Source organism: Bemisia tabaci, chromosome 1 (genome assembly GCF_918797505.1).
Source record: "Bemisia tabaci chromosome 1, PGI_BMITA_v3".
Taxonomy (NCBI): Eukaryota; Metazoa; Arthropoda; class Insecta; order Hemiptera; family Aleyrodidae; genus Bemisia; species Bemisia tabaci.
The window spans coordinates 81,538,783-81,562,326 of NC_092793.1; the positions used below are offsets into that span (position 1 = coordinate 81,538,783).

Sequence of the window (23,544 nt, forward strand, 5' to 3'; positions counted from 1 at the left end):
TTGCTTCAGGAGACTTCGGGACCATATGCAACTGATTCTACGTAAGCTTTGACACTAATCTCGAAATTTGTTTCCCAACCAAAATCGAGAAAAATAGACAGAGGTTAAGTAGACTAAATTTTCACGGTCAAAATCGGAAGTTCTCGATTTTCGGTCGGGCTGAATTCTTGCTAGTTCTTTTGGAAATGACCCGAGAAGTCCGATTTTCCTTTCCGAAAAGCTCCACAAGCCCGCTGGATCGCGAAATTGGCGAAAAAGTTAGATTTTCACCAACGGTCAAAAATACTCGTTCATTGTCTTGGAAAGGGCTAAATAAAAGGGTCAATTTCTGCCATTTATTAGTACATTATTATTAAATTATTTCAGATTATTATTTTGAAAGGAGGAGCTGAGCAACTATCTTAAAGCAGTTACTACATGAGCAGAACAAATTTTGAAACCCATTTTTGAATGTTGGACAGTCTGTATGTATCTTTGTACTTGATACATACTTGTACTTGATCAGTAGATGTCTTTAAATTTAATGAATGAGAGGCAGCATGCTTTTTTGAAGACTAGAATACACAGATACTTTATGGAAATATGTCTCAAAATGAATGAAAAGGCCGAGTGATAATGGGGAGAAGAATTAAGAACGTAAATGTTTTGCTTCAACGATAATTGGTTTTTTCTTCATCATCATTTTCAATCAATTCACAGAACACCAAAAATGTAAGAGAAAAAAGATAACAAGAACAAAAATAAAACCACAGGGAACATTTGTCGAATAAAAAAGAAAGTATAAAATGATGGACACATTCACACCAAAAAGATGGGTCCACATGGGATCCGTTATTGCAGCTGCAAATAGACTTCTTTAGTATAAATTCATCATCCAAATGAAGTGAGCTCAACAATTTTTCAAAATGTACCAAACTCATTTCAATAAATGACTTTTTTGAGTTTCATTTTAGTCATTTTGAATCAGTGCATTATTTGCAGGAGGTAGATATTGTCTCAAGAATATACAATCAAATTTTGAGCTACAAGTACAAGAAAGCAGTCATAAAAGTATGGCAGAAGTAATTCACTGATTAATTTTTGGTTGACCTCCACCGGAGATGTGAACTACAATGTGAGCGGATTTGAATCACGTAGTTACGAATTACGATCTAAAATTCCTACAATGAAACGTCGAAAGGTCAACAGCAATTAGTAAGCAATTTGCTGCAGCATTGCAAACTGTTGCTTTTAGTGGCAAGGAAAATGTAGGTCTAGTGAAAGGAACTTTATAAAATTATTGACACTCGTAGTTTTTTCCAAAGATTAGAGAAACGATGAAACAATTAATCAGTTCACAAGTGCAGAATCGGACAAAAAGGAAATTTTAGAGCTAGGAAATGTGCAGGGAATTGTTATAAAATGCTGGGAATCTTCAAAACCACTCATAAAATACATAACACTGAACTAAAGATTTTAGCCCCTTATCCTTTGACATCGGAAAACGAAAGGGCATAACACTCTATCCATTCTCGAGCATTGCATGCTTTATGAATGGCCCTGGGCTAAAATTGGCTTGAAAAAGAAAAACCTGATTGACAATCATAATGAAGAAAAAAGGCTAAGAAATTAAGAATGTTCTGATAATATGTTAAATAGGATAAAAAAAAATGCAATAAGTACAAGGTAGAAGTTGAGAAATCGTAATACGATGACTCTTAAGAGTGTCAGTGACAAACGAATGCCTCCTTTTTCTATTCAATTCGTTTTGTGGGTATTCTTGAGATACATTTTTTATTGCAATCCTGATACAACTACTCAATACCTTTGATATACGGCTCACGGGCTCATGCCAAGTTTTAGAGAAAAAAAGTATCATTTTTGGCGTTGGTTGAAGTAAAGTCTATCAGAAGATCCCTCAACATGATACAAGGATTAAGGTTTGAAAATTACATAAAAAGGAGATCATAATAAGTAGCTAAGAAAAACTTACTTAAGCACTTCATAATATCAGATTCCAGATAAATAAAAAAATAAAAAAAAAAAAGCTGAGGTAAAAATGAAACCTTCGGCATTAAAACCTGCAGGATTTATTGTAGCACTTTAGTTTTAGTTCTTCAGAACGGAACTGCCAATGGACCATCAGAAAAGGTGCCAATTTAAGCATTTGGATAAATGTATCCTCATCAAAATTTCATGTAGAACACGATTTGTACAACGAAAGTTTCTGAAAATGACTCCGAACCGAGACATCAACGTTTTTTGATTCTTAAATTCGAACTTCCCACTCATAAAATAAACAATAATCTGTGTACTTGAGTCAAATCCCACACTGAACATCATCTACACAGTCTCTGCCGAGTGAAAATACATATAGCAGCCTCAATCTTGACACTTCAGCTCAGCTATTGCTTGTTATTCACACTTTAAACAACAAAGGATGAGGAGGGAACACTGCCCGATAGAAAAACCTACCAAAACCGTTGTGGAGCGCTGTTTACTTCAAGTAACTGCAAGAAGACTCTTGTTTTCCTTGTGAGCGGGAAATTCAAACTTTTCAGGACTCATGTTAAATGAAAACGTTGTTATCTTGGTTCAGAGTTAATTTCAGTAATTTTTGTTGCACAAATTGTTTTCTGTTTGAAATTTTGAAGATGGACCGTTTTTCAGAGCGCTTGTATTGTACCTTATCAAGTAATCTTTTCTTTAAATTGATAGTGATTCAATTTGTTATTTCTTTTTGCACCTCTAATGAAACTTTGGAAACATCCCCTAACTACTTCCAGTTCCTTAACTGCTTGACTTTGCTCCATTTTCCCTCTTAGGTTATAAACCTACTCCCTACATAGGTTAAGATACTGAAACGTTAAGACTGATACAGATAACAGTCTCTGATTAAAGAGGCTCAAATGATGAAATGAATAACAAGTTCTCCATGCACAACAATATCACAAGATTAAAAGTCACAATGAAAATAAAATACAAAGTCCAAAAATGAACAAATTTAAAATCATGAAAGATACTTACAAAAAAAAAAAAACCAGAAAAATACCCAATATTTTGAAGATTTCAGATCTTGATCTACAACCCTATCACCATACTTACAACTAACTTCACACTCTCAACATACACTTCTCTGATGGAGTTGAAGTCAATTGTTATATTTTTTATTACAAGCGTCAAAGGTGAATATTAAAAATCTAACATAATTGCTCGCACACAGCAGTTCCCAAAATGTGATCGATGATCCATTAATGAGCCTGATTTGACCAACAAAAAACTTGTAAATGATATTCCCAAAAGTCTGAATGATTGGCCATGACATAGATTTTTGGCTGTGCGGAAAAGCGGCGATCTTTGTTCGATGCTACAAAATCAGGTATTGCAATATTTGCATTTGGCAGTTGAACTGAGACATAGATAAAAATTGTTATCTATCTGATTGAAAACTTTGATCACAATGAAGTAGGATATTACGCTTCGGAATAACTAGAACCTGCACAAAATTGAGGGAAAATTACTGTTGGATCATGATGAACGTCAGGCAACTTAAAAAAAATTATGACCTTTTTCTTTTTTGCTTCGAGAAGTAAAGCAAAAGAAAAATTATACCAAGAGGTAAATACCGCAAGATTGCAGCAAATGTTCAGCGTTTTCAAACTTTCTGCTCCCCCAACCTACCTAAAGGTTAGATCCAAATCAAAACTAGACAATATCTTCGATAACAGGCAACCTAATTTGTACGGTCAAAATATTACTTCATATTGTTCGTCCTTAATGTATACTTTATAAACACACATGAAAGGAAATACATAAAAAAATAAAGATGAAGACAATAGATAGAAAAATACATTGACTTACGCAGAGTTGCAAAAACCTTAGAGCACCTTACATATACTTTGATACTACCGAGTGGAATCAATAAGGTATCATTGCTTGCAATGATGAATATCACAGTGAATAAAGGCAAAGAAGAAAAGATTTGATTTCATTGAGAGCTTAGCTGAATAAATAGAATGGCATCATGAACAGAGGGAGATACATAAGTTTCAGAAAACTCTTTGAAAAATCCACATTTGTCCAAAGTGGAGCCCACAGCATCTGGAAAGAAAATACTTTTGGTTATTCAACTTGTGACGGGAGCATGGAGGATGTCTTGATACTAATTCGTACCTAGTCTAATGGCCTTGGGTGGCCTGACTCTCAAATGTAATGACAGCGTCTACCTCAATATTTGTCAAATTTACTACGTTTAGGATTCGAGCAGGTGCAAGTTTGAGTTGGACAAATCTAGTATGAATGGATGATTTTTCCATTGAGTTTTCACTTCGGTTTGATACAATTTTACTTCGTATGAAAAAGAAAAATTTCCCACAAGAATACTGGAGTGTACATTGAAGAAATATCATACTAGCAGCGCTAAATTCCTGCATGAACTGCATTGGGTAGTGAATAAAAAGATCAAGGCCATCAGGGCACATAAAACGCATGGTTTCATAAAGTATATGACCCATTTTGGATTTTCGACCAAACCCCTCTTTGAAGCATTCTGCTACGTAGGTGCCAACCCTTTATCAGATACAAACGAAATGATGTAATGCTCTCCTCGACTCCCCTCCCCCTAAAGCATTACAAATTTTATGAATGGTTCCTCGAGAAAAAAGAAAAAGAGGTATCCAAAGTGGGAAAAGGAAAGGAGGGGCATCGATAAGAGGCACCCTGAAATGCCTTCACTCTACAGTTTCTTGCTGATTGAGGGTCTATATTTTATGGAGTGCATCATGATTTGGTTATTTCCGGGTCTAATACTGACCTACACATGAATGTGTGCCGATTGTACGGCATTCAACCTTGAAACCCGCATTTTTCGCCAGAATCAGTCTTCAGACCCATATTTAGGCCACATTAGAACCGAAATGATCACATTATGATGAATTCCATAAAATATAGACCTTCAATGAGGATGGAATCAAGGAGTTGAGAAAATTGAAGGTGGACCTAAAAACGGCCCTTGTCAATACACCATCTTTCTCAAAAAGTTGTCAAGTGTAATTTGTAGTTTTTAGGCACACAAACAGAAAATATTTCTAATGAAACTAAAATAAATTATGTAAAGAGAGAGATAAGATTTTTGAATTTTACCAGAGACACTAGCAAGATACATGAAGATTCCTTCTCCTTTCAGCTCTTTTGTTAAATTCAACAAGCCAATAGTTGAGACCCTATCAATATAGGACACTGAGGCCATATTTAAGACAACATTTTGAACCTAAATCAAACAAATTGAATCACACGGATTATATGTTGAAAATTAAAATATGAACACAACAAAAAAATTAGTTCGAGTAAAATACACACAACAATAATTTTTTTGATTTAGAGAAAAATTTTCTATTAAATGAGCCTTCTTATTGAAACTAAAAAAAAATTTTGCAACATTTTCTCGCACCAATAGTCTTATAAAAAAGATTTAATTCCATCATGGACTGAACACAATTTTTCAGTTGTGGCTTGTTGATAAAAATTCACCTTCACATTATTGCCTCATACGTAATGATAATAGTATTATCTAACGTTAACATATAAAATTAATGCAGTTTGTTAAGTTTTAGTTTTAAGCCACGTAGATAGATACAAGAAACACTTGTAGTAGTTACGATATATTTAAATAAAATTTCTTTTTAAAAAAAAAAAAAAAAAAAAAAAAAACGTAATGATAGTCAGAATAATAGGAATGGATGATGGGAGAAAATTGACCAATGAAAATGGTACCGTATGCTGAACAAAAATAAATAAAGAAATTAATGAATGAATAAAAAAAGGGAAGAAAAAAAGATAGGTATGCTAACTCCTCTGATAAGAAGAAAAAAAATCTACTAAACCTAAAAACATACAAGTTGACAGCCAAAGTGCGAAACAACTTACCTCCATTGCAGTGTTTCAAAATGTCTGCTCCTATTTAATTTTTTCGAGGAGAAACAACCCAACTTTATAGCTTGAAATGTATACAGAATATTCTGCTGACATGGAAGGAAAATAAAGGAAGTTCTTAGGATGTTACTTTCACTAGTTTTCCAAAGAAAAAATAAGATATGGCTGGAAGTCTGCACTTCTGCAATGTCATAAACCAAGATACATGGTTTAGGAGTTTAGCTATCAAAGTGTTAAAATATGAAATAAATAGAAACAGAAATAAAGTAATTAACAGAAGAAAACAAACTGACCTTGTTAAATCTCTTAAAATTGTTAATTTTTTTTATGATCTTTTGTACTGAACTATCAATATTTGCAAAATTAAGGCCACCGGTTAGCTGCAAAATCATAGTTTCTGGTACTTGCACCGCCTGAAATGATGACAAAGCAAATTAAATCCATTTGAAATTGCGTACACATACTGAGAAAATAGTGATAAATGTATAATTTGTTTTTTCTTTTTTCTTTTTTTTTCAATTTGGATTAATTTTAGGCTTAAATGAGGATTGGTACAGATTAAATATTAAAGTTGAAAATAGAAAAGGTGGGAATAGATGTAACTTGACTTGCTAAGATCGATCAATTCTTCAGCCCACTCATACATCAAAGTTACGTTTTCATTTCTTAAGGAGAATTTCTGGGAAAATCTGATGAAACCTTTCAAAAATGCACAGAAATTAAAAGAGCATAAAAAATTAACCATCTTCAAATGAAACAAGCAAGTGAGTAGAATCTAGAGACAAGAGATGGATAAGGTCATCAATTTCACTTAAATTTGACTCACAATCAATATTGCTGACTTCTGTGTAACAAAAGTGTTTGTTTCTTCAAAAGCATCTCTTAGCAAAAGAATCAGTTTAGAGTAGTTTTTTAGTCCGTCAGACTTAATGTCTGATGGACATTTACTTAATGTAAATGTTGACTAAATGTAGTAACTGAAAAAATTACACAAAGAATTAAAAATTCACTGTTAGGTATCAGTTGCCACTTATTCAACGCAACCTCATTTTAACAGACCAACTACTGAGAACATACAGTTCGGTGGCTAAAGTGCAAAAATACGTATCTCTACTGCGGTGTTACTAAGCGTCCACTCCTATTTTATGTTTTCGAAGAGAAATAAGCCAGCTTTATGGCTTGAAATTTGTGTAGGATATTCTGCTTATGGTAAAAAAAAAAACGAGGAAGTTTTCAGGGAATGATGTTAACTAGTTTTCCATAAAAAAAATAGAATATGACAGAAAGTCTGCAATATCGCAAACAAAGATACATCGTTTCGCACTTTGGCCATTGAGTTGCTCTTGAAAGAGTAATGATAAAATACAGAGAGACATAAATACTAAAACGTAGTGTCCACAGACTTTTTTTTACAAGACAAAAATTTTCTGACTTTTCCAGGTTTTCATTGACCAAACTGATGCAATGTCCCTGACTTTCCTCCATTGCCAATTTGCATTATTTTTACTGTATATAACGGAAAAATGTGAAACTTTTTTCTTTTGGTATTATGTAATAATTCAGTTAACTAATATTTCAATTCCTCATCCAAACTCATTCCTCTGTTCGCCATTCAGAGGTGTATCTCAAAGCACTGAGCCCTGAAGCAGACTGTGAGACTCACTTCGATTGTATGGGCTGCCCTGATGCATTCTCAGATTTCAAATTTATAAATTTTTCATTCTTTCAGTCTTTATTTTTGTAAAATTCTCTGACTTTTCCCTGATTTGACGAAATTTTCGGACCATTCCGGATATTGCTGGATTTTGAGTTGTGCACAATGCAGACACCCTAAACAAAGTGACAAAGCGAATAATTTTAGGATGACATGAGACATGAATAAGAAACCTGAACTTACAGCCTCATATCTTTCTAGTTCAACATACATATCAGTTTCAGGGATGTTGCCGAGAATAGAGACAATGACTTTTTGACTCTTTATTATGACACAAACCAAGGAAATGACAACTCCTATCACAAGCCCATAATCGATATCAAGGAGTACGACCGAAATGAATGTTGTAAACCATATGAGTCCATCAGATTTTGATTGACCGAAGATGGTGAATAAATCTTTGAACTGCACAAGTAAACCCGTCATTGACACAAGAACAATGGCTGCAAGTACGCACTGCAAATAAAACGAAAAATACATTCTTGTTATGTCATCAAGATTTTGATCATTTTCTGAAAGAAACAAACATTGAATTATTCTAAAAAATTTGGGGATCAATGAGTTTTATGATGCAGTTGTTATATTTATTTATTATAACTTAATGCTTAAGAGTGTATGAAGGATTTTTTTTTTTTGCAAAGACAGGTAATGGATAATAATCTGGGAGACCTTTAAAATTTGAAAGGCTGACCAGTATGTTTTATTCAAATCATTGTATCTGCTATTTCATGACTACCTTTTGCTTTCTGATACAGAAGTGTGACAGCAAGCCCATTGCAAGGGGCACAAAATAGATGCACTCCCATTGGGTACCAAAATAAAGTTCTTGTAAGCCATAGGGATATGCAATTTAAGTACTTCCTCTTACGTAACATTTCGTGAGAAACATGATGGTGCCACTGATTTTCTCTCAGACAAACTTCGAAGCTCAAAAAACGGTCTCCAAGTTTAGTTAGTAATGGTAAGGATTGTAGAGTAAAACTGGCAATTATCTCCATTACAGCCATAACTACGATAGGTAGCTTTTTTTGAACTCCGGAGTTTCTTTCTGAGTAAACCAGTGGCACTTCCATGTTTCTCACGGATTTTTACAAAAGGAAAAGTATTATGAAGTATTATGCAGCAAATGGAAGTATATTCACTTCCAGGATGATGATCTTTTTTAAGACATTCTAAAAAGGCTGACCAAAATTTGAATCAATATAATTTTCAAGGTAACTTACGTAAGGAAGATCTTCGAAAAATGGTCCGATGAATAGAAGAATAAGAATTAGGAAACTACATGATACAACACTTGCTAGTTGCGTCTTCCCTCCGACAGTTTGCTGAATAACACTTCGAGACAGCGATGCAGCGAATGGAATGCACGAAAAAAAGGATGCAAAAATATTGGAGCAACCCTGGGGGATGAAAAATTAAACCTGAATTATGTGAAATAGAATGAGAACTAACAATCGACAGATTGCAAGATAAATACGACAAAATTGTTCAATATTTTGTGCTAGTTTAGTTTGTTACAGTTCTTGTAAAGCACAGTCTCCACTTCAGTTTGGGTAATCTAAGTTCCTAGAAGCAAAAGTCATTTTAATTTTTCCTTAATCCTTCTTATTCGAAAAAAATTCTCTCCATTTTACAGAGTCCTTAAACTTTCCTAGCTTCATCAAAACAGCCCTTCTGTAAAAAAAAAATGAGACATTGATGGTTAAGAAACAATACCGCCCATCTGTAAACTGACGATTTTGCAGGACAAGGAAAAAACTTCGGCATTTTCGTAATTTTTGACTACTGAGCCCATTTCCTCATTTTCGCACTAACGGCTCTCTTCCCTATCAAGGCAGATAAGTTTAGGGTGATCACTGTTTTGCATAATATCACTAATACACCTACTGGAGAATACAAATTTATATATTTTGGAGAAGAGTAATATCCTTCAATTTAATTCAAAATTTCCTGAATTCAGCTGTCCAGTTAAAGCAGTGACTGCTACTGGAAAGAAAGAATACAAGCAAAGATAGGACATACTCCAAGACTAGAAAATTTCTTCTATTTGGAGTTGCTTACTCTAGAAATTTTACCTCTATATATTTTAGAAGAAATAAAACTTACCGAAGCGATGAGCTCTTGATTCGGGTCAACATCATATTTTAATTTACGAGCAAATATAAAAGCCATGGAAATGTTGACCGAGAAGGCAACAATGGCAATGACTAAACCATCAATGACTAAATTTGGAAGAAGCCAAACAGGGGGTGGACTGGGATCTGGTAAACTACAACAAATGGAAGTAAACACAGGAAAATAAGGCTTATGGTTTAAATAAACAATGATAGTTAAACCTAGAGACAATCAGAGTTCTTTGACGGTTTCATCACAAAACTTGTGAAAATAATTTTTATAGAGCAGGGGATAGTGGGTCTTAAAATATGTTTTTTAACAAATTTTAGAAAAAGACACTGTTAGATCTCTGAACAAGAACTATTTGCACCCCTCAGTACAAAAAAGTCTTCAACAGTAATAAAAAAAGAGAACCATTAGTCTTGGGAAATCTTCTTTTTTAAAAAATGATCTACCTCAAATGATATTGGATATTTTGAGGTTTGAAATGAAAAATATTCGTAAAAGTTTTTGTGGGTTTATGTGAGGGGCTTGGAGGACAAGTGGTATAAAAGCAGTTTTTTTAAATTTCAAGAAATACGAGTTTTAAGTTTGAAAATTACTTTGTGCTTCTCAGCAGATAGAAAGTTCAATGAACTCACTCTTTGATGTTTAAAACTTGGATCTTACTTGAGAATTTCTCACAGAATATATTTTAAGACTAGTTTTAGTTGAAATCATTGATAAATCGATTATTTAAAACACTGCACTTATCTCATTTGTCTTTCAAGCTCCTCATTTGTTTTTTCTAGTTTTTAAAAATTGTCTAATACTTTTCAAACCTTTGAGTTTTTTTGCAACTTTCAGTTCGTTTGACTTTACAATTTAGTGTAAAGATTTCAAAATCTTGACAAAATTTGTAACCATTTTTGGAGTTCTTGGCGGTTACTTCAATTTTTCAAAAAATATCGTTTGACTTGTTCATGCACTAGGCCCTTCATTAAGATACTCGATTTCATTAAAATTTTTATATTTATTTACAAAGCCTGACTCTTTTGGAGCCAATTATGATAAAAACATGTGGAAAAAGTATTAAACGCACCCAAGAGGAATATCACCGACAATCTTTATACCATAAGTTGAAGGTAAATTTAAGTGCTTTGACAGTAGAGTGCCAGAAATTATAGCAATCAATTCTGTTGGAATCGGGACTGGAATGCGCTTACTGACCCGAGGCTGTAAAAGTTTGAAACATGAAAGAATAACGTGAATTAAAACGATAATACTGTAATGTGTTCGTCACAGGCGATTAGTGATCACCAGAAATTTGCGAACTTCTAATGACGAATAAATAAATATTTTGAGAAATGAAAAAACATGACAAAAATACTGATTATTTTGTTTTGAATAAGAATAGACGCATAGTTCTCCTAGAATATGAGACAGTTGCTATGTTTCTGTGTGCTCGCACTAAGATCAGTGTCCCTAGATGGGTTTGGGTAAGATAGACAACTTAAAAAGCAGTGTGTTAAAGCTTAAAAGCGTCATGGAAAAATTAAGCCATCCAAGTCAAGTTTGGACTTTTGAAATTCTTTACTTGCATTGTTTTGATGAGAATTGATTAGATTTGCCGAGACAATTCTCGAACAACTTGCAAATTACGGGCAATTGCTAATACCTGCTAGTTGCCCGTAGCATATACATCCATGTGGACCAAATTTTCGATCAGAAGTTACAAGTATTCATTCTTCTAAGACAAGGAATTTTATCATCCTAATGTAAGAAAAGGATGGTATAATTTAGGATACTTAGGTTACATACATGCATTAAAGACTATCATGACAACCTACAAAGCACACATCACACAATAGGTATGCTCAGCACCAAAGTTTCTGTTACATAAACTGAATTATGGTGAGCTGAGAAAATTTTACATACTTCAAAAACCCTCATTGTTCCTCAGAAACTTGCAAAATAACATATTTTAGCTACTTTCAACATGACATAGAGGCTTTAACTCTTACCAAAAAGAGGAATTTGAGTTCTAGATAGATCTTTCACACAACTTCAAAGTGGCTCCAAAAAAGTGCTGAGGCATTAATTCCCCAAAAATGCTTAAACTATTTTACAATCAATAAAATTTACGTAATTAACACATAATAAACTATCATAGCGTAAGGCAATTTTCTGCTTCTCTTTTTTATTAATTTAGTAAATGCTGTTATCCGCACGATGTTTGATTATTTTACAATTGATTAAGTATTAAGTGATTTGATTAAAGTTTGGAGTAGATGGGGGGGAAAAAAGTACCAGGGGCAAAAGACCGCGTCACAGGTCCTGAAATCCCTGTAACTTCTTTCTTTCTTAAATTCATAATTTTCATTTAAATTCAAACTAGTCAATTAGGATGGCTGGATTTCGTCCACTTTTCTCCTTTTTACTTTTATCATCCAGCCATCACCCATAAAATGAATGACTTGACTTGTAACTGATAACTCCACTGAGTATAGCCAGCCAATCGCGTATAAACTCGCCACTCGTGACATCATCAAAATTATAAAAGCATGTGCTGCTTGTTTCTCATGGTCTTTGACCATCCTGACCCAGACTTGTCTGCGTGCCTCCTCTTGTTCTTCGGGCACATCTTACAGTGTGACTAATAATCTGTAAATCTTGTTTCCAAATTCTTCCAATACACAACTTTTCGGCCCTTCAAACTTTTCTATTCATTCAGCTCTCCCTTAATCAATTATCTTTTAGCGCCGTTAGAAGTATTCAGTCCTTCTGATGTGACATGGTGCCTTAACCGACTGTCCAAGGTGACATGGTGCAAAACCCGTGTTTCTGCCTTTATAGCTCAGATAGGACCAATTTCATCTTTCTCGGTAAATATTCCATCAGTACCTAACTTGAAATGGTGCCCAAACCAGCTTTACCAAGTTACACGTGCGATATGGTTCCGATTTCTATCCCCCAAGTGCGAATGAACAATTTTTCCGCCCACCGCTTTTCACTTTGCGCTTTCTCCTGAAGTTCCTTTTTTCATCCGAAAAAATATGAGAAGTTTCTGGAACAGCAGTTTCAGAGAAGCAGTTTGTTTTTCGCGGGGTTTTACCCTTTTTACCCTCGCGCCTGTGGGCAAAGTAAAAAAAATAAAGACGACCAACCACCCGAACCTGGAATTTTTGTATCCCCTTGGCTTCTCTCTGCATCTGGCGTCCAGACTCCAGTCAATATACCTGCCTCTTTGGACTTCTCACCTCCTTATTTTCTTAAAAAAAGAAAAAAGTAATCTATCACAATAGATTTGGTTTAGTTGCAAACTGGACATTTATTCTTTTTTTTTACATAGGTATGTATTGGTATAGTTTACTACTATTTGTTTTACTTTACTATGCCAATGGCAAGAGTTCAAAAACATTCCTGGAAAATTCTCAAAAAGGCTAGGCAATGCCTATTTCTTAAGCAAAAAGCCGCATTTTGAGGGAGGGGGAATGCAAATTCATGCCATTCATAGCTTACTGAACTAAGCTACAAAAGCTATATTGTTCCGCAACAATAAAATGCATGAATGAATTATTCTGCTATTGTTCCAAGGCCATATAAAAAAAAAATAAACTGAATGGGGGCAAATGAAAATGAGCGGCATTTTCTGCTGTGTTAAATAAGAACACCGTAAAAGCCATCAGGTGTTGCCAAATTTCCTTCCACAAATCACGAATTTTTAGGGAAAGTTGGGAATATTTCTTCTCTGATTTTTCAGAGGATTTTATTCATAATTTGATCTAAAAAGTTTGAAAATTTCAACAAGAAATATTCATAACTTTCTTCAAAAATAAATATTTCCCGAGAGGAAATTTGACAAGATTCAAATGCGTATACTGCGTTTTTACTTAGCACGGCAGTATTATCCAACCAACTGTGCTCATTGTTTGAAAATTTGAGCTCAGGCACTCGAGGCTCAAGCATCCTGAGCTGAACACTCTTCCTTTTAGTTTTGCAGCGATACTCATTAGAGTTCAATTTTTGGAGTCTAATGAAGAGTTTTGGAATTTTTTTGATTTTGATTTTCCCGCAGAACACAGTTAATCCCCACAAGTTTATAAACAACAAAACTCTAGAAGAAAATTGTTTGAAAAATGTGATGTTCCCTCTAGATTAGAAAATGTTCTGAATTTTTTAGAAAACACACGATTGTTGGCCAAAAAGCCAACTAATGAGTTAAGTACTGGATACAAGTTTGAAACAATTACCTTAATCACTTGTTGGTAAAAGTATAAAAGAGAAGCAACAATTAATCCCATTCCCAGGGTCCAGAAATTGGTTAGATGGATGTTGTTGAACAGATCCCTATAAGTCTGAAAGCACACAATTCAAAATTTTTCAAAACAAAATAAGGTTAGACAGCTTTCAAACAATAGAAGAAATTAATCAAACTGTTCAAGAAAATTGAACTGAAGCATTAGTTTATTCCTACATTTGAGAGGATCACAGAAATTTATTGATCAGGATTCTCTTATTTCTCTGCATCTTTGCTGCGTGGCCGCAGATACTTTTTAATGTTATTCAGGTTTTCCCTCAATAATTTTGAAAAAAAATTTCTTAAATTTTCAGACAATGCAGGATGAGTCAATGCTTTGATTTGTGTTGATACAAACAAGGGGGGTTTCCTCTATTTTTTCTATATTTTTCTGTACCAAGTTTTGCATATTTAGTGATGCAAATCTTCACATCAGAATCTTAAAAGGAGTGCTCTATTAATTGACTAATACATTCCTTAGGATGAATATCAATGACAAAAAAGCGAAACCTATCTGATTTGTTCATACGAATTCTATTATTAAATGATACACATAGAAAACTTACGTAAACCACTTTTAGACTCCCTACTCTTGTTTTCAAAGGTATCCCAAAAAGATGCTTAACTTGAGAAGTAAGAACTAAGATTGCAGCACCAGTTGTGAAACCGCTGACCAATGTTTCAGACATTAAAACACTCAAAGATCCAAGGCGAAAAATTCCAAATAAAATCTGCAAAATACAACAAACCTTAAATTAAAAGATTTTCTTTTAGACGCTTTTCAGAGATGGACAATGCTTGAAGGAAAAAAACATTGGTAAGACAGGAGGACACCAAACATAAAATATACACAATTTATTGATTATCTGCAGAGATTATAATATTACCTGCCAAATTCCAACTATCAGACAAACTGCACTTGCAACTTGAACTGGAGTTAAACCTGCAGTATCTTCTGTGGTATGGTCGGAAGACGGAAAAGTTGCGTACTTAAAAACAGGCTTACTAGTCATCATGCATACCACAGCAAATGTACCTAGAAAATAAGGAAAGAAAAATGAAATACGTTCATAAGGAATATGGTTGGTATATTTTAATTAATTAAAAGCAAATTCATTGAGTTTCATTCCGTTTGCATTTATGAGAGAAAAAAACGACAAAGCTTTGATATCATTACGCGCTGGTCTTCATGTGATACATGAATGACAAGCATCCAACTTTTCAATTCATTGAATTAAGGTGACTCTGATAATTTTTTCTGATAAAGAGCACCTATGTTTACTTAGAGTTTAGTAGTTTCCAAAATTAACTTTCAGTTTGAGAAAAGGTGCTAAAAGATATTATTTTTAAACATTAAAAAAGGTAAGGCTAGTGTCAAATTATTACCCATGGAAATGTGCCTAGACGTGCCCATCAGAACATACAGTAGAACTGGAAAGAAGGCCATGTATAAGCCAGTAATTGGAGGAACTCCTCCTAAGCTAGAGTATGCCATCCCTAAAGTTGAAGAGAAGAGACACTTTAATTAATTCAAGATGCAGTTTAAAAGAGAAGATTTAAAATAAAAAGTTTTGCATACTGGAGTAAAAAAAACCAGACACCATTATAAAAGTTGCAGAATATTCCAACATTATAAATGACTGAATAAATCAATAAAAATATCAATCAATAATTGATCAAAATAACAATGAGTATCTATCAAACATTATTCACTAACTGAAAAATGGTGTTCTGAGAAAAATAAATTGCAAGTTTCCATTACTTGTCCTTTGACTGCAGATGTTGACTCAAATTGGTCTAAACAGTGCCATTAAAATCAAAGTTTGCACATCTTAGAATGACATTTGGCCACTTATAATACATAAGTAACAGCAGAAGTTGGGAAATGAATTTTTAAACATTTTGACAATGAAACTGCAGAGAGAAGTATCTCAGTTTGCAGCGTTGCAGACCTGTCATACTTCATTTTCTGGATATAAGAATTTTCAACATCCTTTGTCCACACTTTTCTTCCAGAAATGAACGAACAGTCATTGATTTTACTGGGTTTGCTACAATTACAATCTAGAACAATAAATCTTTTTTCTACAGGAACACTTTTACAGGGAAAAATAGAGATATTTAGAATTTTTCCGAAAAAAAACTTTCTACTAAACTACGGAATTCTATCTATTTTCACCAAAATCCGCTATTTTAAATTGATGGATTCTGCAACTTAACGAATCCAACTGAAAGTTCCATGTTATCCAATAAATTGAGGTCTTACTGTAGAATTCTGTGTTGTTATTAGTGTACTGATATGTACCTTGAGGAATATGAAGAATACCAACAGTCAAACCAGAGACTACATCTTTAGAAAAATCAGATCGCCAGTTGTACTTAGGTAACCATTGAAAAATTGGAAAGATTGACAATAGTAAATTACATGGGCTTTCACAACATTTGCTCCCTTTGTTTGAAATCTTTTGTAAAACACCTGCAAAAAGGAAAAGAAGATTATTAAAATGACGAAAAATCCAGATTTGAAAAATAAGACCTAATTTCCAAGAAGATCTAAGCATGAAGTTGCCATTGTGTAAGTTACATGATAGTTACCAACCATTGACTGACTTTTGATGCTACATTGACTAAATAAGAAACTAGTTTTGAATAAATTTCTCTTTTAAAAGAGTTGCTAAAAATATAGATACAGCTGTTGAATAATGGTCAGAAAAATGCACCTGTCTTGACTGCATGAGCATATCACATGGTGTGATGATGGAATAATAGAGTTACAAGTTTAGTTTTTGGTGCTTTCAAATATAAGGGACATATTTCTGGAGCTCTTGCCAAAGGCATTTGCAATGTGAGTGCTTTATCCTACGTGTCTTCCATATAAAAAATTTCTGAGAAAAATATTTAAAAGGAGACTTCTTTTTAATTTAATCTTTGCACCATCAAAATTGGGTGCTCTTGCAGCCATGTAGTTACATTCTTGTAGGAATTCTTACAATCCTAATACGTTAAGTTAGAAATGGACCGCGTTAAACAGAAAGGAACCAAGCCACATCAGCTATTGCCAAATTTAATCAGCTAATTCAATTTTTTACATGGAAACAGTTGTGCAGATTTTCGTGCAAATTTCAGTGAATTTTCTCCATAGTACCTACGAAGCAAATTCCCTAACATTTTCAAAGGGATCCGCACAAATGTCTTCTCGTAAGAAATTAAATTGCCCAGTTCAAATTGGTAATAACTGATGTGGCTTGGTTCCTTTCTGTTAAACGTGGTCCAAATGACCTTAAAGCAAAATTACAAGCCACAAAATGCACACAACTCAATCACATGATGAGTATCTGCATGGCAACGATGAATATACTTAACGACTTCCTGTCATACTTTGTTTTTCGGATGGAAAACTACTCAATGTCATCCTGGAAAACTTCCGTGATTTTTTTTCCTGTGCAAAGGAAACTCTGTGACAAACTTGAAGGAATAATATCGATCTGTTCTCCTTCAAAAAATACAATGGGAGCACCACAAACAAGATGAGTGGACTGATAGTTTCACTGTCGATAGGCATAATTACTTCTTCAGGGCTTTGGAGATAAGTTTGTGTCCTGCAAGGCTTCATAAAAACATAATCTTGTCTCAGAGCTGTTATAAATTTTCGATTTCATCTTCACCTTTAATGAAGTTAAATTTTTTCAGAATCAAAAAAGGATAACATTTTTGTTTTCCCTCCAAGACTGAATAATTAATGTGGGCACCTGTTTTGTTGAGTTTTGAATACTGGTACACAGTATTGAAATCTTGCTGTTTAAACGGCCTTTGTCTTCTGTGAGTGTCCTCATTTTGATTTGAAACCACAACTTGTGGGGTGGTTGAGGAAAATTTCATTAAAAGTTTGCAGTTGTCCCTGTAAAATAAAATGATGATGTTTCAGTCAAATAAATATCAGTCATCAATAAGCCAAGCTCTAGCTATTCGTCCATAAATAATGTTCAGTACTCTCCTCTTGTCTCGTACCTGATAAACACCGCTGGGCCCCTTCGACCCACCTCCCATCCAATTTTGGATAAACATGGAAAATACTGCAAATAAGCATCATTTCTTGCTAATACTATTCTGCTAAGTGTCTATCGACAGATAAATTTGGCTAGGCGACAAGGCTGCTTCATACGGTAGCATCTTGGTACTGTTGACCCAAAAATTGTGGAGAAAATTAAAATTATTGAGCCTACCAAAAACTGTTGAAGCATAGGTACCACTTAGCTAAGTAAACTCAAAACCTGTAAATCATTGGGAAGTTCTACTCGAGAGTGAAATTTGGAAAAGTTCAGTAGAACCAGTTTAAATACAACATAGCTATGTATTTCTAAAGGTTTAACTGTAAAGAATTGCAATGTTCCTACTGGGCAATATTAAGCAAAACCGTGACCGTGTTTCAGCATCTTGAGGTACTTCGTAAGGTTTAGTACCAATAGATCAAAAACACAAGGAGGCATTTACCATCAATTTATCGCTCACCTCTCCAGTGAGATAAGCATCTGTAAGTGCAGACAGCTGAAGGTTTCTTGGTGAGAGGAATACAATCATCGTTGAATTAGAATCACTCAAATTGACAGATTCTAACTCAAGGATTTTATCTATCACAAAATTCTAGAATCGAAGCTCCTAAAATTTATTCGGAAATCTCGAATAAGAGAAGATTACTAGCAGCCTGATTAAAAGGTCTCAAAAATTTGAAACTGTCTGCTGTGAGAACTGAATGCAGAGGAGGTATGTAATCATCCAAGTATCTCAATGATTCGATTGGTTTCTCGGATTCAAGAATACAATGACAGGTAACAGGTACATGCAACTTTCTTACCTGAAATACTTGAGAAAGTCTAAAATTATTTTGATCGGTCAGAATGTTAGTTGGCTGATCAGGAATTCTCTAATATCTCAATAAATTTATTATGTAGATAAGTGAGGAGGAAACACTTTAAATTACTATACACTAAAGTAAAAACCGTACGAATTGAAATCTGGGAACTTTGACTATGAATCAGCGTTAAGAATGAAACTATTTACAATTCCCGAGATGGCTTTTGAATCAATGTCGTAAATTTTCTTAATTGATTGCTAGCATTTGGATGGCTGATTTCGAAATTGCAAAATAAGCGACTCGAGAAGAGAAAAAGAACTCGCGAATTGCGATAAAAAACTGGCCAGACGGGCGAAGTGATGTAATGATGTAGGTTATGGTCGTTTGTTTTTGTTGGTATGCGCGGACCAATGAAAATCCATCCAAGCTTCCCGCCAAGACTGAATCTCGGCTGTTGCCCGCGAAGTACAAAAATGCGGCTACCCATCGCCCACCCGCGCGGAAGCGAAGGCGGGCCAGGGATGGGGGGGGGGGGGGGGGGGCTAGAGGTTATTGACAGAATCTAGGGTCCTTGTTGAAAGTAATGATTTAGATCAAGCCTATATGGTACAATGATGCACCTTAAAATTGTTTTGTCAGAAACAATGTCAATTTTTCCGCAATTACGGCTATTTGATAGGTCTCGCTTTTATACAAAGAAGACGAATTTTGCTCCTATAGTTGCATCCGTGATTTCAGTTTTTCAAACTGAAGTGGACGAATTTTGAAGGAAACTCGTTTTCGAAAATTCGAGAGTTACGGCTGTCTGCGTCGTCGCGGCAGCATATGGACACCTACGGCTCCATGATCCTGTGTCAGATCTCTCAGGCATTTGTAAGAATTGTGATGCGCATCGAAAAGAGGGAAACCGGAGGTAAAATCAAGCGCATATATGAGTATCGACCAGGGCCGAATTAAGGGGGTGGCCACATGGGTCGCGGCCCATGGCGGCAAATCTAGAGGGCGGCAAATTTTGCAATTTTTTTAAATATAGGTATAAAAAAATATCGTATTTAGAAAAAAAAAATTACAAACGAGAAAAGGCGACAAAATTTCTCATTTCCTGCGAGTCTAGTAATTTTTAATTTTGTCGTCTTTCAGTGATACAAGAGACTGCACCCTCAAAAAGTCGAGTTCAGAGAGAAACCAAACACGCAATTTGGCCTGGAGCAGAGAGCAATGATGACGAGGACTTGAGATGAAAGGGAGAATCCATTGGCGCGGCGATCGGCATGTAACACATATCAGCGCCTACAAGACTGCACGAATACTTCACGCATTGCATCAAACACAGTGCGGTCATTGCGGTCAGCGTGAAACGGATAGCGCCTACAATAATGCATGAATACTTCACGCATTGCGCCAAAGACAGTGCGGTCAGCGAGAAACGCATGGCGCCTACAAAACTGCGTGAATACTTCACGCATTGCGCCAAACACGGTGCGGTCTGCGCGGCGCGGCGGCGGAAGTTAAAATCATTGAACCACATTCATGTTTGTTCTTTCATAATTTTTTCGTTCATTTCTTATGAATGGAAGGCCTTGTCCACACAGAGATAGGTTTACAAAACTTAACTTTTGCTAGTAGTGTTGACAGGGCATCCCCAAAAAATGTGTTCAACACGAGTAAACGCGTCTTATGCACCCCTCCCCCGCTGGCACGTTCACTTGATGGTTTTTATTGATATTTCAATACGAATGAGAAGGGGGCGGCAAAATACAGGCGACCCATGGGCGGCAAGTAGGCAAATCCGGCCCTGGTATCGACTGAAAATAAACATAGAGAAAAAAAGGAGGTGTTTGCATCTTGAGGTTTGTTTACCCTGTGACGTAGGTCGGTGCAACCTGGCCAGCGAAATCCGGAATTCGAAGTATGAAAAACGGACCATAACGTCCCATTTTTTTGCTTTAATCAACTCATGATATAATTTCAAGCACTTTTTATAGAATAAGTTTTTTACATATACATAAATTACACCATTTCCAAGAAAATCGATGATAAAAGTCGCTGTACCGACCTACTTCATCAAAAAAATTCCAAGATGCCCGCAATGCAAACACCTCCTTCTTTTCTCTATGGAAAATAAAAGTGGAGCTTAACCTCAGTAATTAACGTTGACATGTAAGGGCCAGATAGGAGAAGTGGCTCAAAAGGGAGGCCAGGCGGTGATCACTTTTTTTAAGAATTTACCATGGTGGCTCCTAATTTTTTCCGAATCAAGGGGGGGGGGCGAAGATTTTTGAGATGTGGCAAAATTTACGGGGAGGAGGAGGGCAGAAATCCCGAAAACCGCTCTCTTCTGAAATTCTGAAATTGGCGTATGGAAAATCTTAAAAATGCAGGGCAGGAGAGAGGTTTGCTCTTAGAAGTCAAATATAACGCTATCGAAATTAAATATAGATCCTAAGTAAAAACTTATGAACAAGGCAATGGTGTCAAACTAGAACAAAGTAAATAATCATTGGGTCGACACTTGGCTCCAAAAATTAGTCCGTTCTTAACCGGATAATTTTTTGTTCAAAAACTTAAAAAATTTCAGCTGAAAATGGCGTTTGAAAGGAGATCAGATCTTCCATAAATGGGCCCTTAGATGGTCTGGTCGGCCTTCCAACTTTCTCGGTGCTAGTTCGACCATATGTAGGCCGGGTTTCAGGCGAAAATACCCCTTCCGAATCCATTTAAACTGCGTGAGAAGCAAATCATTGGTTCATCAAGCAAGTAATTTGAGATCGTTCTCTGTGCGTGCATGTCTTATGTCTAAGTCTATAATGACCTCGTCCTTGAATCGTTGCACTAACCTTGACCAACATTCACACAATAGTGCTCTCCTATTTTTCTAATCTTCCTGTTTGGTCTAGACGTAGGCCTGTGCGTTCAGTTTAAGTCCGATCGCGAAATGATATGATGAGCTGATTTAGCGTGCTCACCTAGATTTGGTAGGTATTGCTCGCTGAAAAATCATGCAATGAAACTTCATCGGCGCCTGACTGAATGTACTCAGTGGATGAAATTAAGAAAACGTGGATAAGATATAGGGAGAGTTATTTTTTCTTTGGATTCCACAATTTTTCGGTGCAATTTCTCTCGCACTTATGTATACATTATTAAGTACTCTGCTAATTAAGGATATTGACCAAAGTTTCAAGAAAAAGGGAAAAACCCTCTCAAAGTATAATTAGCACCTGTAAGATAAATATGTAAATCGATTTACGACTTACATCGAAGTAGAGTCATTGCGAAAAGGAAAAATTGTAAATTGATTAATATTAAGAGTATACATCCTAAGTAGTACAGTGCAATGAAAATACCTGCAATTTAATCCAATAAAATCTTCAAGTTTTCCCATGAAATTGCAACATACCTAAGTTCACATCATTTTATCAATATACGCCGATTTTAAAAGATTAATAAAATGAGTTCACGTATCAGAGAGATAGGAAAGTTGCAATGCCAAAAAAAAAATGAAATTTATTTCAATTTATTATTATACAATAAAAGTAACCCCTTCGATCATTAGATAGGCAACATACATGACCCTCCAATGCAGCAGGGACAATTAAACCATGTGATCGTAATTTATCGCAACCTGCCGTATACTTGAGAAACCAGATACTTACGAGTTTTTTAAAACAATGTATTTGAATTTTTCCAAGTAAATGTTTTTTCCTGTAATTAAAGATGAATTATACGTATCAATATTTTTTTTAATAGTAAATATGTTCTGGAAGTGCTACTTAGGTATGTGCCGGTAGCGCGGTTATGTGTTCGCTGGAGAAAGGAGAGAGAGGAAACTAGAATGAAGTGAAAGACGAAGAGGGAAAAGAAAAGGGAGAAAAGGAAGAGGTTGATTACTTAGGAAAAACTAAAACAGAAAAGCGCGAACTACTAAAGTCTAATCTGATCCATGAAGGAAATAATAAGGAAACGGGCCAGAGATGCATTATGAGAGAAAACAGCGAGGTAATGGAGCACGTGTCCTAAAATTCATTATATACTTATTGTTCAGTGATGAATTAATCGACTTACTGATTCATGTCGTTCCGTACAGGTGGGTTCTGCCCAATAATAAATTTGATGACTCAATTAACACTGATTTTCACGCCCGCGCCGACACACTCTCACCAATTTTGAGAGGAAACTTCCAAGTGCTTAAGTAGATATACTTTTGCGATGAAGTAGATAAGTACCTACTTTTTCCCAAAACGATCAGAAATTCATGAAGCTATAAGCGATCAGCTGAATATGTTATAAATTTACTAAGATACTTTTTTTAAACCGCAACCGCACTTTTAAAAATCAGATTTGATTACACAAGAAGTAAGTAGGTATAATTATGTCTCCGTACTTGGCAAGAACTATATGGTGAAATTTCTTCATGTATGTAATGTGAACATGAAGTGCGCACTGATTATAATTAGGTGAAAAATAGTTCATATTTGGACGGTTTCAACTTGTTCGAAAACCGGTAGAAAGATTCGGGGACCAATGGCGAAAAAAGCAAAAAGAAAACGGTTTTACTGCGTGTTGCACTCACAAGAGGCTTCCTTGGCTGCGGTTGGACGGAAAGTAATGGGAACGCGTTCGTCAATGTGCGTGAAATGAACGCTAATTTATTTGGACTGGTGCTCGGCGACT

At 35.2% G+C, this 23,544-nt stretch overlaps 1 protein-coding gene and 1 long non-coding RNA gene across 4 annotated transcripts in view; one reads left to right on the forward strand and one right to left on the reverse strand.

Moving 5' to 3' along the window:
* Nucleotides 1–23,485, reverse strand: part of LOC109043982 (prestin) — a 27,456-nt gene extending 3,971 nt beyond the window's left edge. The window contains exons 1-14 of one of the 3 annotated variants that reach the window (XR_011900832.1): nt 22,936–23,485; nt 17,768–17,916; nt 16,324–16,494; nt 15,405–15,515; nt 14,906–15,054; nt 14,585–14,749; nt 13,972–14,076; nt 10,821–10,954; nt 9,731–9,893; nt 8,848–9,024; nt 7,808–8,080; nt 6,204–6,323; nt 5,122–5,248; nt 3,841–4,080 (exon numbers count right to left, since the gene is read on the reverse strand). Coding sequence is in view for 2 of the 3 variants with exons in the window: in XM_019061403.2 (XP_018916948.2) it covers nt 3,968–4,080; nt 5,122–5,248; nt 6,204–6,323; nt 7,808–8,080; nt 8,848–9,024; nt 9,731–9,893; nt 10,821–10,954; nt 13,972–14,076; nt 14,585–14,749; nt 14,906–15,054; nt 15,405–15,515; nt 16,324–16,494; nt 17,768–17,916; nt 22,936–22,943 (1,965 nt within the window). In the remaining variant the exon portion in view is untranslated. Of the gene's footprint in view, nt 1–641; nt 4,081–5,121; nt 5,249–6,203; nt 6,324–7,807; nt 8,081–8,847; nt 9,025–9,730; nt 9,894–10,820; nt 10,955–13,971; nt 14,077–14,584; nt 14,750–14,905; nt 15,055–15,404; nt 15,516–16,323; nt 16,495–17,767; nt 17,917–18,870; nt 19,235–22,935 lie in introns of those variants that run through there. The other 2 variants (XM_019061403.2, XM_019061404.2) reach the window with 2 other exon arrangements.
* Nucleotides 11,743–14,583, forward strand: LOC140226019 (uncharacterized). Its single transcript, XR_011900833.1, has 2 exons — nt 11,743–13,070; nt 14,333–14,583. It is a non-coding gene; the product is annotated as an uncharacterized lncRNA (long non-coding RNA).
* Nucleotides 23,486–23,544: the final 59 nt, after the last annotated feature.